Source organism: Anomalospiza imberbis, chromosome 5, assembly GCF_031753505.1.
Source record: "Anomalospiza imberbis isolate Cuckoo-Finch-1a 21T00152 chromosome 5, ASM3175350v1, whole genome shotgun sequence".
NCBI classification, from domain to species: Eukaryota; Metazoa; Chordata; class Aves; order Passeriformes; family Viduidae; genus Anomalospiza; species Anomalospiza imberbis.
In genome coordinates, this window is record NC_089685.1 from 48,473,265 (window position 1) to 48,489,429 (window position 16,165).

The 16,165-nt window shown below is 36.7% G+C and overlaps 1 protein-coding gene across 3 annotated transcripts in view; it reads left to right on the top strand.

The window, feature by feature from the left end:
* Nucleotides 1-16,165, top strand: part of ANO2 (anoctamin 2) — a 114,594-nt gene that overhangs the window by 7,184 nt on the left and 91,245 nt on the right. For all 3 annotated transcript variants that reach the window (XM_068190573.1, XM_068190574.1, XM_068190575.1), the window contains exons 3-8: nt 1,101-1,252; nt 2,373-2,427; nt 2,945-2,993; nt 5,920-5,975; nt 6,229-6,270; nt 9,090-9,154. In XM_068190573.1, the coding sequence (XP_068046674.1) occupies nt 1,101-1,252; nt 2,373-2,427; nt 2,945-2,993; nt 5,920-5,975; nt 6,229-6,270; nt 9,090-9,154 (419 nt within the window). The remainder of the gene's footprint in view (nt 1-1,100; nt 1,253-2,372; nt 2,428-2,944; nt 2,994-5,919; nt 5,976-6,228; nt 6,271-9,089; nt 9,155-16,165) is intronic.

A 16,165-nucleotide genomic window follows, 5' to 3' on the forward strand; every position in this document is an offset into this window, starting at 1 on the left:
GACCAGGCCTTGCAGGAAGCTGTGGTTCGATTATTCAGGGAGAAAACACAGAAGGCCAAAACTTGTCTGGAGTTCAAACTGCCCTGTCTTGTGCCACACAACTAAAAGACTTTTTAAAGTATGTTAATAACAAGAGAAGGTGTGAGGAAAATATTGGACCAATCCTTGTTGGAAATGGTCACCTGAAAAACAGGGAAGATGGAAAAATTAGGTCTTCAATGCTTTTTTTTTTTTTGTCTCAGCCTTTAATATTGGTTATCTTGGACTGCCTGGTCCTGAGGCAGAAGACTGCAGCTGTGGGAACAGTTTGTGGCTTTCCATTTGTGGCCACTGCATTTTTAAGGGAGCATCAATATCCACTGGATGTCCAGAAGTCCACGGGGCCCTGTGAATTGATCCCAGAGTACTGAAGGAATTAGCAGGACCCGTTCAATCCACTCCCAAAGGACCTGGTACTCGCTGAATGGGAGCTACTCGGTGTTATTACAATTTACAAGAGAGAAGAGCCAGGAAATGACATCCCTAATATTCCAACCTCAGGACTTGGAATAATTATGGAGGAAGTCATACCAACTGCAGCAGAAAGACATTTAAAGGACAAAGCATTCCTCAGGCACAGACAATAAGGTTTCACAAAGGAAAAGTCCTGGCTAACTAATTATATATCCTTCTACTATCAGGTTCCCTGCCTAGTGGATGAGAGGAAGGTAGTAGATGTAACTGTTTTTTCCCTGGATTTTAGTAAAGTTTTTAATATTATTATATTTTAATAGTATCCTTCTGGACAGGTGGTTTAACTGTGAGATGAGCAGGTACCTGGAGCACTGGGTGAAGAACTGGTTTTCTTTTTTCTTGTATTAATAATTCTGCACTGAGGTTTTGTTGTTTTTTTTCTGGAATTAGCTTGTGAGGGACAAGAACTTTTTGGAACTGCAACCTATATGGATTCAGGTGCTTAAAGTTATATGGGAATGTGTCTTCAGAAAAGACACTTATTTTAATTACAGGTTTAAACATATGTGTACAGCAAATTATTTCTTTTCCTTTATTTTAGTGTAATTTTGAAAGGGACATACTAATGTACAGTTTAATTTCCTCAGATGTATGAAATCACAGAAGAAAAGGGAATACTCAAAACGTTAAATGAAATATGGTGCAAATTGACTGAACCTCTGCAACCCCAGGTACCACAGCAAGAAGATACCAAGATGAAAACCTTGTCCTACCCATTTTCCAGAGAGAAAATATATTTGTGAGTACTTTAAAATGTGATGGACAGCGAAGAAAGCTGGAATGAATTGTTTCAAAGTTGTAATTTCTTTTTCCCACATTTCAGTCAAAATTCAGAAGTTCATCAAGCATATCTGGAAATTCTGAGGGAACGTCCAAAATTGTCCCTTGTTCAGTGGATTAACAGAAATACAAGCTGCAGAGACTTTCTGCTGGTGTTCCTCTTACTTCTGTAGGATAAGGCACTGGAAGCAGTGCATCAAATAAATTTCAGTATATTTAGCTTGAAATGTAGAAATCCTCCCACCAAACTCCTGATTATTTGGTTAAGGATATTACTGCCTGTTTAGTAGAAATACAGCGGTATTTTCCATCTTGATAGATTTATTGTAGCAATCAAAACTCAGGTAATAATATGCAGATAAGGAATTCTTGACACCTGCTCTTTCACTCAGAATAATATTTCCGGGCCCAGCTTGACATGAAACACTCTTTTTTCCTCCTGGGTGTCTCCTTGTATTTATGTCCAATAAATAAAATTCAGTAATAAATACAGTGACCCACCATTTCATTTATTGCCCTCTGACAATTTTAATTAATTCTGAATATGAGTCAAATTGATGTAGGAGAATAAACTGGGAAGCTAATTTCATATATGATGATTTTGGGGTTTAAGGGAAGGCATAATTCTGGTGGAATGGTTATTTCAAATCAAGTGAAATGCTGACTGTTTAGTGGCCAGGAAAAGAGTAATGAACATCTGCATCAGGCTGGTTGAAACCTACTAACACAACCTCAATATGTTATTGTGCTGAGGGGATGTTATAAGAAATATATTAAAAGGTCATCTTCTGTAAACAATAGAGAGGTTCTTCTTGCCCCAAAGGCATTTTATATTAGCTAATAATTTTGCATTTTTTATGCCCACGATCAGTGCAATCCTGGTAAAGCTGTGAATGACTGGGTCTTACACAGCACATTCTGTTATGCTGTACTATGTCATCTATATTCCCTTTAAACATCTCCTTTGCTGATTAGCTGTAGTTTCTGAGGGACTTCTAAATTAGAATTTTATATGTTGTCTTACGTGTTGCTTCCATGTCTTAAAACAGAGCTGATTTTCTTTTTCCTCAATGTTTTAGGTATAACATCAAAGACAAAGACACCTTTTTTGACAATGCAACCCGCAGCCGAATAGTAAGTTAATAAAAATAACATATCCTTGTCTTTTTCTGCTGAGTGGGGTTTAGAATGAGATTTACAGGGAGTGTCCTAGTTTCAGCTTTGCTGATTTCATTAATATATGCATTTGTGTGTTCTTGCCGAACACTAATTCCTGACATATATGAATGTAAGGAATTCCTTTCTGGAGCTGCATGGTGGTTCAGGAGTGGGAAATGCTCTGCAGTGAAGCTATTGACTCCTCTTCAGTGTTCAAAGCTCTTTTCAGCTCTGCTCCTAATCTTTAACTAGATTTCCTGCCATATAGTTCTTATACTTCAAATACTTCAGATAAGGACATAACACAGCAGGCTTTAGCCCACAAATGTTAGGGCAGATAATCCATTAATAAAATCTGCTAAATAATTGAAATATTTGTGCAAACGAACACTGCACAAGCCACCTATTTTAGAGCTTTGTTTTATTGCTAATTCCATGATGAAATTCATGCTAAAAGAGGACCTGTGTGTTATCCCACTGTTCTTTTTTGCAGGTGAGGGAAATTTTGAAGCGCACATCTACAAAGGCCAGAAACGGCTTGGGTAAGGTGGAGGAAAGAGAATTAGAGGTGTTCTTTTGAAATGAATTTTTTAGGTATCTCTCAGAATATTGATTTTTCTGGCAGGACAGAAAATATGCTGGCACATCTTCCCAAAAGAAAAAAAAACATTAGAGATTGAACTAAATGGTTTTTTTTCTCTGAGGCATAAAATCATAATTTCTAGTCCAGTTTGGATGGTAATGGGAGCTGGCTTTTCATTTCTACAGGTGCAGCATCTGGCACATAACTCACATTTCATGAATTGTTATAAAATTGGATTTGATTACTGTATGATCTGCTTTGGAAAATTCAGATGTCAACTGCAATATGTTATATTATTTCTTGCGGGACCATATTTTTCTTGCCATTTCAATTGAATAATTCACCTTTCCAGATTATTTTTATTGCTTCAGCTTTAAAAATTACCTCCCTGAGCTGCCTAGTGAAATATATGATTTAAATATGACTGTTTTGAAGGTACTTTTGGGATAATGCTGAAATACTTGGAGCTTGAGGTTCAGAATTTATTTAATTTTCTTGAGGTTCAGAATTTATACAGGTGTACATATTCTCTTTTCTCTACTCTTTTCTATACTCTTTTTCTCTCACCATATGAGATCATGGCACATATGGAAAAGAAGTGATGGTGTTCCCTGACATATTTTCTGGAAATCTTTCTGTAAGTTCACCACCTATGGACAGATCACAGTGTCCAATGGTAACATTCCTGGCAAATAATGTGCTGCAGCAAGACTTTGCACAGTCCTGGTGTGATATTGGACAGGGAAGCTCCAATAACACGTGTTTTTGTTACAGGAAAATAGATTAATTTAGGTTTCCTTGGACAGGAGATAGAATTTTTTTTTTTTTGAAATTATGTGAAAAGCATAACAAAATGAAAGCCACACCAAATGCTTTTTCTTTTTCAACCAAAACCACTTGCCTTTTTCCAGTATAAACTTTCAAATTTATCACTGCCACACAGTTTCCTTTAAAAAATATGAAAATATGGTTTTAAAAATGTCAGGCATTCTCAATTTCTAAAACATTGTTTGGCAGTTGCTGCTTTTTAAACTGTTTACTTGGTGTTGTTCTATGTTTTGATCTGCTCTAAAGTCTCCAGTGGGGCAATAGAGGGGAATGCTGCTTTATTTTTTTGGAGTGCTGGGAACCCTATTGGAGACTTTGGAATTTGCTGCGGAGAAAACTGGAGAGAAGCTCAAAGACAGAATAGGAAGGTACAGAGCACTTTACCAATGGAGATATTTGCCTCTTACTTAAGGTTTTCTTTGCTTTAATAGCTTATTCTGGTTTATAGTGGAATAAAAGCCATCATTAGAGATCAAAGGACTAGTAATAACTTCTCAGGAATTTTTTTAACTCTAGCATGAAAATACAGCCTGATGCACTTCAAGCTCAGGTCAGCTCAAGAGCTCATTTGACATGGAATAACTATTTTAACATTTCCATCCTTTCCATCTTTCTGGTCTGTAGCCAAAACAGGATTGTGCATCATGTTTGACCTAAATTCACTTACTCCTTTGATCATCTGAGATCCTCCTCCAAAAGACCTCTATTTCATATGTCACCAAGACTTTCCCATCTCACTGGTCTTAAGCTTAAAACCACTCATCCGGAGAGGTTTAATAGATTTAAAATTTTTTTTTCTTTTGTTATTAGAGTTCATTTCTTATTTTGCGCAAGAGGCAGAACAGTGATGATGGAAACGCTTATAGCAGTTTTTGGTTTTATAGCCCTGTTTTATGAAAATAACACTTCAAACACATTTACTTATGGATTTTTTTACACCTGTGTAAGGCTGAACCTGGTTCTGCTCCTATGATATTATACAAGGAAGTATTATTTTCTTCTAGCATAACTCTGAGCCACTGTAAACTTCCAAACACTGGATGTTTTCAGGAGCAGGCTTGATAGTATCCAAGCATAATTTCCTGATTCTGTGAATGCATGTAGTTGTACTTGTCCTTCTATCAAGGGAGACATTTACTGGTACTGCCTGTCTAGCATCTCTGACTAGAAGGTTTCTCCCAAATATTTCAGGACAGTGTGTAATTTGACTATGGAATGTTTTTCATCACTAAAGACATGATAGCTGGTTATTGTTTTTCTGGGCATTGAAAGCAGAGAGGTCTGGAATAAATAAATAAATATAAATATATTTATTTATTTATTTATAAATATATATAAATATATATTTTTATTTATTTATTTCTATAACTAATAATTAGAAATTACTCATCTTTGGTTGCCTTTTTATGGGACAATTGTTTTCACCTCTAGAGACTGAAGATGGAATTACTGTAAGAGTTGCAGGTCTTGAAAGCCAGTAGGGATCTTGTGTCTATCTACAGGTGCTGCAGTCGCTGTTGGCAATTCCCTTGCAAAACTAAACTCCCAGGAAATGCCCAAGGCCAGGTTGGATGGGGCTTTAAGCAACCTGGGATAGTGGAAGGTGTGCCTGGGGGTAGGGACTAGCTGATCTTTAGGGTCCTGCCAACCCAATCCATTCTACAATTTCATAACCACAAACTCCTGTAGAAGTTTTTGTGGGGGTTGTTTTTAATTGTTGGCCAGTGGGATCTGTAGTTCTGACCACTGTAAAGATTCAAGAAGGACTTCTGGATGCTTTGCTCCTCAATCACGTGGCTCTTTGCTATCAGGGTGAGTAAATGGTCAGAAGAGTCTTTGCACTGTGCTGTTCACTGAAGAAAAAGCACTTTATGGAAGTGAGTTTCTCTGAAAAAAACATTTTCCACAGCCAGGAACTCCTATGTGGCTCTATTCTCACTCTGAATATTGTCAGTTACACAGGTCTGTCCCCTCTGGAATGTCATGAAATGAAATCTGTAATAATGTTTTCTGTTCAATTGTGCCTGTTGACCACCTGAATTTTTTTTTTCTTTTAGGCATTGGCACATTAATAGCAAACAATGTTTATGATGCAGCCTACCCACTTCATGATGTACGTATGCACTATGAAAAAATCCAGTTCTCTGCTGGTGTCACTCAGGTGACATCCATTCACAGACATTCTTATTTGCTGGCTGTGATATTGAAAATCTCTTCTAAGTGTGATTCTAATAAGAAAATTCTTATATAAGTACATTTCAAGTTGTGACCTAAAAGTAAAATTAACAATGTAGGAACAGGTAACCAAACTTTTCTTTAGTTTTTTCTGCTTTTATGTCAGTTATTAAATTATTTTCTTTCTCCAGGGTGAATATGAAGGCCAAAATGATGACATGAATGAAAGAAAGGTAAAATACATTGCAAAATCTACTTCATATTATATTTAATGTAATAAATGATGTTCTAAATCTCATTGTAAAGCCTTAGCCATTGTACAAACAAGTAGATGTTTTAAAAAATGCATATGCTTTTTGAATTACAAATTTTCCTGTTTCTGCATTTAAAAATGTTTCTCCAAGATTTTTATAATGTCTTCTTACGAAGCATGTCAGTTAATTTAATTTGAAATTTACATCTTGAAATGCTTCCAGATTCCCTCTGCATGCATATACAAGATTTTCAATGAGTCAGGAAGCTAAAATTATTAAATAACTCATATAATATTTTTATTTTCCTAAACAAATGCTCCTAGAGAGTTGTGGTTACTAAAATAAAATATAGTTGTAATTTTCATTTGATTGTGCATTCAACTAAATTGCATGCAATTTCTAAAAATCTGCTTCTAATTATTTTGTAAATAAAGTTTTTATTTACAAAATAAATATTGAATTTACAAAAGACATTCAAAAATAGATCAATCCTCAAGAGAAACAATGTGAATTCAAAATTTGTTTAATATATATGCTTACTTTTAGAAATGGGAAAAAAAACATTTAATTACTATTAAATAATCGATTTAGTTTTATAGATTACTAATAAGTAATCTATTAAGATCCTTTCTATATTGTTCTCTAATGTTTGTTCTTTTTATTTTCCTTGGTATGCAAACAATGGGATAGGAAATGCAGTGGGAAAATAGTAGGGAGAGAAAGGGGAAGAGGGCAGAATGAAGAAAAAGGGAATGTTTGGAAACCTCCAATATTTACTATACTATGAAGACTGAGTTCATACAAATGGAGGTCATATAAATAAATCTGATTTCTTCAATGCTGAATTAGTAAAATTTGAAAACATCGTCTTTGTAGTTTTTGGTAAATAATGTTGCCATTCAGCCACTAGATGTCTTCATGTGCCGTATACAATTTAATTTAATGTATGAACCTTGGTAAGCAAAACAAAGTTAGAAAACAAACTATAAAAGAAGCTCTTTTATATGTGACTGTTACTTTGAACTTTTTGTTCATGAAGGCATTGTCTCCTCTGGACTTGCAGAATTTTCTCTGAGAGACAGCTCCACAGATTACTGACTTGAAAAACAAATATTTTAGAGAAAAAAAACTAAATGAACATTAGTCAATGGAGGAAAATTTGGTACTGTGGAATGGGGGAGAAGAGGGCCTAGAAGGACCAGTGTATGGAAAAATATTCCCTCTACTAGTTGTATTTTGTGCTGCCTTCTTTTTATTCTGCTTATTAGGCTCAGTTATGAAGTGTTAAGTATTAAAAACATAAAAGCTTCTTTCCAGAAATACTTCATTGATTATTCACATATGTCCCTGCTGCCTAGGCCTTGAATCTTCTGTAGTATTCCTATGCATAACATCATCTGTTTTCTATCTGAATCTAATAGTCTCAGTGTTTAATTTCCTGAAGAGCCCTGATCAGGTTTAAAAGAAAGGAGGGCATTTTTAAGCTTTTTTTTTTCCTGCCCCCTTTTATTTTGCCCACTTTAACATATCTGTATATTTGAATTCAGTTTTGTCTTGTAAAAACCCCAAATATGAACTCAGTCCTTATGGGGTACCTAAGCCAATAGGGCAGCACAAGTAATTAAGGTTTATGTACCAGTTTATAACCTAAAAAGTTAATCCTTATGAACCTTCTTCAGGATTTCCTTGGAGAAAATACACAGTGACACAACACTTTTGTCCCATCCTACAAAAATTAGAGATATGCAATGAAAACCTTAGACTGATAGGGTTTCAGTTTTTCCTAAGACTAATGAAATTTCCCAGTTTCAGTGTGATTCCTGCTCTTAAAAAAAAAAAAAAGTTTTTTTTTAAGAAAGGTATTGAGCAGCAGAATGGTAATAACTCACCATGAGTGTAAACACTGGTTTAGTCTTTAAGTTTCTGGCCCTCTGGCAACTTGTAACCCTTCACTGCTGTCTCTATGTTTGACATTAAAAAATCCATGAGGGCTTTGTAACCCACCTGGGAAATCCGCCATTGTCATATACTAGAACAGCATTCCTATTATTAGAAGCAGATTAGAAAATTCCTATAAACTTACAGAAAGTACCTGTTCCTAAATGGAATGCTATTTTAGACAGAGCTTTCTTTTTGCTCTTCAAATTCCATTCTGTAGCTGTGTTCAAAGCAGCCTTTGGGAAGTTTTAGGAATGTAATAGTTTTAACTTTCTTCTTCTGTATATGTGAGTGAATGCATTTATTAGTATGATTATTTATGGAAATAAATAAAATTTTGTAGGTAATGCTTGGGGATAATGGCAAGGGATGAATTTGAATAGGAAAGAACAAATATTTGTATGAAAATATCCTTATGGCAGACAGGACAATCCTCTACAGTGAGGTTGTGCCACATAAATCATGGGAATGAAAGAGGGAATAAGCAAGACTATCCCAAATTCTTTGCCTCTTGCAGCTGAGTGTGTCGTGGTCAGCTGACCCCAGGTCCTGGTCCTGCAAGGTTTCTTTTTATCCCTGCCCCTGTTCCAGCTGCAAGAAGTTTCTGTAGAATCTGGTCCTTCCTTTGAGTTCTCTGTAAGCTGTGGGGGAATCTGCATGTCCAACAGCAGACGTGGCCTTCTGTGATGTCCCCAGCATGGGGACACAAGTGGCTTTTCTATGGGCACTGGTGGGTTTAGCAGCCCCAGGAGTGCAGCAAGTATTTTTAACTCTTAGAAGATGTTTGTGAAAACAGAAGGGATAACTTGTTTCATGTTAATTTTCAGGTTTTTGTTTTTGTTTTTGCTTTCTTTCTTTAGTTGCTGTATCAAGAATGGGCAAGATATGGAGTGTTTTACAAATTTCAGCCTATTGATCTCATAAGGTAATGTCGACTTGTAAAAAACACCAAGGGACCTTGTTCTGAGGTGATGCAGATTAATTCATTTTCACTTCAGCAAATTAAATCTTGGATTGATCAGAACATTGAAAATAATATCCTCACTGCTTTTTTTTGGCTCTGATAATAATTTACTATAACAAAAATCCATTCAACCATTGTTACCTATGCTTTTGGTTAGTGCTTATTCCTGGAAGAGTGTCATACTTGGTTTTGGGGTCTTTCAGGTATTTATTTGTTCAAAGGAGAGGAATTGCCATTTACATTGGTGAATTTTATTGGAGGGTATGGTCACAAAATCTGGCGAATAATCAGAAGCTGGTGTTCACATCATGAATCAGTGTGAAAGTATTTGACAGTTTTGAGATAGATTTTATTTTTTTACTCCTGATTTTACAAGTTTTATTCGTCTGAACACATCCATATGTGTTCCCAGTAGGGTTTTTTTTGTATATTTATAATTTTTTTTCTTTACAATCATGGAAGAATTTGGCTCTAAAATAAGACAAAACAAACCAGTCATAATTTTTAAGGATTTCCTACAATAACTAAAAGAAAGCCAAAACAAAACAATTTTTGTTGTATCGTATTTTGTTTCTACTCTAAATACTGAGTAAAGAAAAAGAAAATTGAGTAAACAGCTGACTAGAAATATTCTTTTATAAGTCGTCTATCTAGGAAGAAATGAACTAAGATATTAAGAAATAGAAAAAAAACCCAGCAGATATCTGTTTTAAAATCATTTGTATATACAAAAAATATGACAATTGTTACCATTTGTCTTTTGAATAACTAAACCCCAACCATTTTTTTATTATATGATCTGCCCCTATGTGATTGCCTGCAAAAGCTGTTGTTGGTAATATGAATAACTAATAAGCTTTGTAAAATATTTTGTTATATTTTGAGCTAAAGCTGAAGTATGTAGTTTTTCAAAGAGTAAATCATTAACTTTTAATGTGAGAGGAATTGCTCCTTATTGGAAGCATGATGTTGCAAACTGGCAAGTGGAACTGAGACCATCAAACCCTACTAAGGTTCTGCAAGGCTTGGAAATTTCCACCTTTTTTGCTTCAAAGGTTTTGTGCAAAATTTATGTAGCTTTTGTATGGCAATTACTGTGGGACAAGCTCCTGTATAGAACAGGTAAACTCAGAATGAGATTACAGCACCTGCTGTGTTGTTAGTAAATATTACCAGTGTTAAACGAAACTGTGGCGGGCTAGAGGAATTCTCAAGTTTTAGCAGACCTGACAGCTCAGCTGAGTTAAAAATAGAGGTACATATGCTTGCACTCCATCTTCATTTGTATTTTGCTGTCTCCATTATAATGTTTCACTGTGCTGATATGATTTCATAGAAATCCTGTGGTTTAAACTTCTGTGAGAAACAAAAAGAAGACCAGACATGTGCAATTGATTGTCTCTTCTCAGAGATGACTTTTCTTGCTTTTATCTTCCATATTTTGCTTGACTGCAAGTTTGACTGTTACCACTAAAATAAATGTGGTTTTTATTTCCTGGGTAATGTTAGAGCTTTAGTGTAGATGTACCTGGAGAATGGCCACTCCTGTCTTCCTGCTGGTGAAGTGGATTTCACTTTTGTACCATGGGGGTATCTGAGCTCAGCCTTGATGTGGATACTTATTCCCTTGGCAGACATCAGTCACACTTTGTGCTTTTTGGTAATTTATTGTAATCCTCCTTTCTTAGACTGCTTAGATTATACTCAACTTTTTTTCTTTCTTTTTTTTTTTTTTTCTTTTTTTTTTTTCTGGTGTAACTTAGGTTTAAATTCAGGCTTTGATGGACGGATGAAGCAGCATTTATCTTCCCTTTTACTCAAAGCCTTTCCTGCCTGCTATTTTCAAATGCTTTAACTCTGTTGAAGTGCGCTGCTAATTTTCAAATCCAGCCTGCAACATATATTTAACTGTTTCACTCTTACTCAGTAGGAATGCAAACTGAAAGTCATTCTTTAACTCAAGTGTCTATGCTGGAAGATTAGATGTGGCACTGTAGAATTATTATAGGTTATTCCTGGTGCTTCAGGACCTTCCTTCTGACCACACAGTTGTGCCAGTTCCCAGTTGATTGTACACCAAAGACAGGAACCATGTATTCGTTATGCTCACTCTCGGTACAGCCTGAGGATTCTCTTTGAATGCCTGTAATCCTCAGGGAATTTAACTGCACAGTCAGTCTTGGAAAATTTTAAAGTTCTTAATAACAAAAGGAAATAAAGGACCATTATAATATACACCAACAATTCCATTCACTCCTGTCTCTTAATCTGTAAAAATATCCTTCTCTGGCTTCATGGACTGCTTTGGGCTATAAGAAAGAACAATTTTTTTTTTTTTTTTTGTCAAGTAAATGCAGCTGCGAGTAAGGAAGGTTTCACCAAATAAGAACACAGTGCATGTTACATATTTCTATTCTACAGCAGAACAGTTTCAGTTAAAGGCTTTAAGGAAATCTATAGTGCAGATTGTGCAAGTGATACAGTGTGAATTGAAGTTTGATTTGTAAGATGTTACAACACCTCATCTTTCAGTGCACATCCAGATATAAAAATGCATTGTTTGAAACACAGTCTGCCTAATGCAGTACTTTATTTTCAAAAGTGTATGAATGTCCAAGAATAAACTTCAATTTTTTTTTGTTTGTTTCTTTTGAACTCAAATGAAGAGGATTATAAACAGTTATTTGGGAGAGAAAGCAAGAATTATTTTCTAGCAGATACCTTAGGCTAAAAGCACTGAAAATGATGAATGAACAGTACTGGACCTTAGTCATCTCAGGAAGGCCTGAGGGACATATTAAAAAGTAGAATATGAAAGCTGCAGTTTTAGAAAATGCAGAGCTCTGGAGGTCTGTCTGTTGTAACACACCTTTTCTGGCATCCTAATTTAAGTACTGATTTTCACTAGAGAGGAGTTTCTCTTGTGTGACTTTTTTGTAGGAATGCACTTATCAACAGTAATTCCTCTCAATCCTTGCAGTGTAATATAAAAAATGCTATAAAAACATCTGTGGCTTAGTGATTTTCTTCTATTTTTGATGATTTTGTTTTCTCAGATGAAGATGAGTTCAAACTCCGTTTTTAGCAAGGTCTGAAGTGATGCTACTGTTGATCCAGAGACAGGGAAGATGCTCCCTAAGAGTTCTATGACCTTGCATAAAGAAAGCAGGTTTTATATTTTTACTATTTTTGCTATTGAATATTAATCAAAGTTTTAACAACATGATTTTGGAATTAATAGGTTGTCCTTAGACCTCCTGTCTGCACAAAGCAGAGCTGGCTTGAAAGCCAGATCAAATTGCTTATGCATTTTGAAATCTCCTGGGATGGAGATCACACAGCTCCACCTCTTCCAACACTGCACCACTTTCAGAATTTTTTTCCCTCTCTTTGGACCAAGTATTCCTTGATCTTATTACAGTCATCGTTTTTGTCTTTTAGCAGTACATCTCTGATGACTTTTATCAAGTCAAGAAAATACACAAAAGTGCAAGAAGTGCAGTAGTAATTTATGATAAATTTTATTTGTGCTTGTAATGCAACATTTAACACTTTGGAGCTCTAAATGACAGATGAAGGGAGTAATCTAAGGTAACTATGTCACAAAGATGTGGTTTTCCTTCTGAGACAAAAACTTAACTCATGGAAAACTGGCACATTTTCCTCTTAATGGGCATCTTGAAGCACCTGCAGCTGGAAAGCCAAATAGGAACTGAAATTGCAGGAGCAGACTATCCTTCTAGAGAGGATGTCACCTTTTAATCTCTTGATCTAATAAAATAAGATTACCTTACCCCAGGAAAATGAAGCAGAGTTGACTCATTTCTAATTGAGGTGGAGCTTATTTTAATATCACTGCTTCTGCAGGCCCCAGCTCATTTTCTAATGGTTTTTCATATTTTAATTTCTATTTCCCATTTCTAGAACTTCACCAAATTTCTTAGTAGCTAACCAGCTGTATAATCTATAGCTGGATTACTTTCAAAGCTCCAAATGCCTCTTTCTGTAAAGCCTGAGACTAGGAAGACATGCGAAATTGAGACTATGTATACAATAACTCTTTTTGCAGCAGCAGGTAGGGGAAAGCATGTTAACTCAAATATTATTTATAGTGTATAGAACATAAATCAAAACTCTGGAGTTTCTGTTAGTCAAACTGTCTACCTAATATATTCCCTCCTTCCTATCTTTAACTCTGTTTTCCTTTGCTATGGAAAATTGTTTCACCTCGGTGTGTAATGAATTCTGGCCTTTCATTGCACTGTACCCATGCTGAACCTGCTCTTGACTGAGCATCCCCAGTTCCCCCCCTGTTCCTGCCATGAATGCTGTGTTTCTAAAGCCTGGAGCTTGCTTCTCCTGGCAGTTTTTAAAGCTGTGACAGACCTGTGATCCAAAGTTTGATCATTTCAGCTCTGGAAACTGTTGCCTTCTCTTTGAGTGCCTTGGGGCCTGCATAGGACAGCACTCAATGTAAGCAATCAGGCACCCAAATTGTCAATGCTGGTTTGCCTTCTGACCTTTTGCTTCTTTCATGAATCTTCACCAAAAAAACCCAAACCTGAATGTATCTGCTTACCCTACTTACGGTAGTTTTAAAAGAGAGATAAAATAAGAATAGGGGAGCTCTGCTAAAATGATGTCTTTATTGTCTTTAAAGCTAGGTGTTTCTTCCTTTGCAAAAATGTGGTGAAGATCAATTTGTTCTACAGCTTGCCCCAACTCAGCCCTTCTAGCCTGTCTAATGCCTGAACAAATGACTTCTTCGTTCACCACCATGATTTGCAGTCACATCTTCAAGTCTTTTTTGCTCCACATGATGTCTAGAATTCTCAGGACTTGAAAATAAAGTCTGTGATGCTCAGTCCCAGAGGAAATGTTATTCAGTCACTGCTTATTATTATTGTGAATTAATCTCACCAAATATTCCTTTTTTTTTTTTTTTTTTTTTTTTTTTTTTTTTTTTTTTTTTGTGGAATGGAGCCACCACTTTGGCAGAAACACCCCTGTAGCATCTGGTTATCTCTCAGGTACTGAAAAACTCTCTCTGATGCACTGTGTACCTGCAACTCTTTCCTGACTGTCTTTAGCAGGCAAATCTTCAATGTTCACAGAGATGCTGAGGCTGCCTGCAAGGAATTCTGTGTTAGGAAAAAGAGATAACTGCTTTAAGCCTGGGAAAATGCAGAAATCGAGCAAACACAGCACTAAGGAGGAATATGCCCATGAGCTCTACAGTATCTTTGGCACTTGTCCATCCAGATCCTTTCCAAAGCTCTGCCAAGCACAGGCCTGAGGCAATAATCTGAGCATATCTTCTGCTGTAACCCTACTGCACTTTGAGGCCAACATCTTTTTATAGTTCCAAGAATCTCTACGGTGAAGATTCCTACCCAGTGTCAGATCAGTTCAGCTTGCAGTTCATCATCATTAAAGCTCTAGGTGCAGGGGAGGTGCTGTGCCAGCATCCACTCATCCTTGATGTCCCTCCTGCCAGAAGCAGAGAGCTTCCTGGAGGGGGCCAGAAGAATGTGGGACTCTGGAGCAGAGTCTGAGCTGGTGAAAAATCAACATTTTCTCCATAATTATATCTCTTTTCCCTTTCCACAATCTCATTACAGCCCACAACCCCAGTTTATTTATGAATGGCCTTTATTATCATGCCATACATCCATGAGAATGGTCCTGCATTTTAGGAGTTTGATGCTACGGCAGCACTTTTCAGCTGAGTTGTAGAGAGTTTTCTCTCCCCTCGCTGGGACTTCTCATCACAGGCCTTACCCAAGTGCTCCAGCCATTGTTTATTGCAAAGCAGAGGGGTTTTGCTCGTGGTGCATAAATCACCAAGGAATTTATGTTGAATTATTCTGCTGGATGCGGGCCTGTGACTGGAGTGAGATGATTTACTTACAGTTCTGCATTTCACAGACTTTGCCAGTCCTGTAGGAAGTGCTTCTCTTTGTCTCTTTTGGCAAGGGCTTGGTCTTATTTATTGTTGCTTGTATGAGAGATGGAATTTTAAACCAGTAGGCTTGAATTGTAGTGGTGAGGAAAAACAGACCCCTGCTTTCTGATAAACATAATTCCCGGGCTTCAGACCACTGTCAGAGCAACAGGATCCTCATTACCACCCAGATTCCTCCTGCAGTGGGATTTTCAAAAGCTAGATCCAGCAGAAGATATGTGTATCTACATCAGGACTGCAAAGTCAAGTCTCTGATGACTGAGGGTGCTGCACAACTTCCTAGGGTGTCCCGCTTTGACTGTGGAATTTTGTAGGCAGTTAGAATTCAGTTTTCTTTGTGTTAAGAACTGTCTCAGGCTAAGTTCAATAGTGCCTGAATGATACCCAAATTTCACGGCCAAAAACTTATATATTTGAATGGACAAGACTGACAGGTCCCACCCAAAACAGGTGATGTCTTTGGAGGTGACAACAGTGTATTTTGATAGGAAATGGAAATTTGTTCTTTCAAACTGGAGGAAAAAAAAACCAGAGGTGAGAGGCCACATTTGGAAATAGAAGTTGTGCACATTTAACTATTTACCTGCATGCAAATATTTGTAGGAATCTAGAAGTGTGTGTGGCTGGGAACTGCAGTGAGTAGAAAACAGCTGCTGTATTTGGGTGGCTACAGGTCTGTTTATCTTTCTTGTAGAGCTGCTGTTATTGTCTTAATCTCTGTAGAATGTTCTGGCTGTGGCTTACTGGGCTGAGAGAAAGTTATTTTCTGGCTCCTGAGTGCTAAGCAGGGGTCAAGACCAACCCATTTCTGGTTTAAGGGTATTCCCCCATGCTTAGATCTTTTGTATGAGGATCCTCTCTGTCCATAAGTTATATTAGGAAGTCCATGGCTTTGTCTGATCCAGTAACTTGTCTCTAGCATTGGACAAAACCAGGATCACAAGGGAAGAGATCGTGAACTGTGCACCACATAAAAATTATGCCCAGAAAACACAAACTTAAGGAAA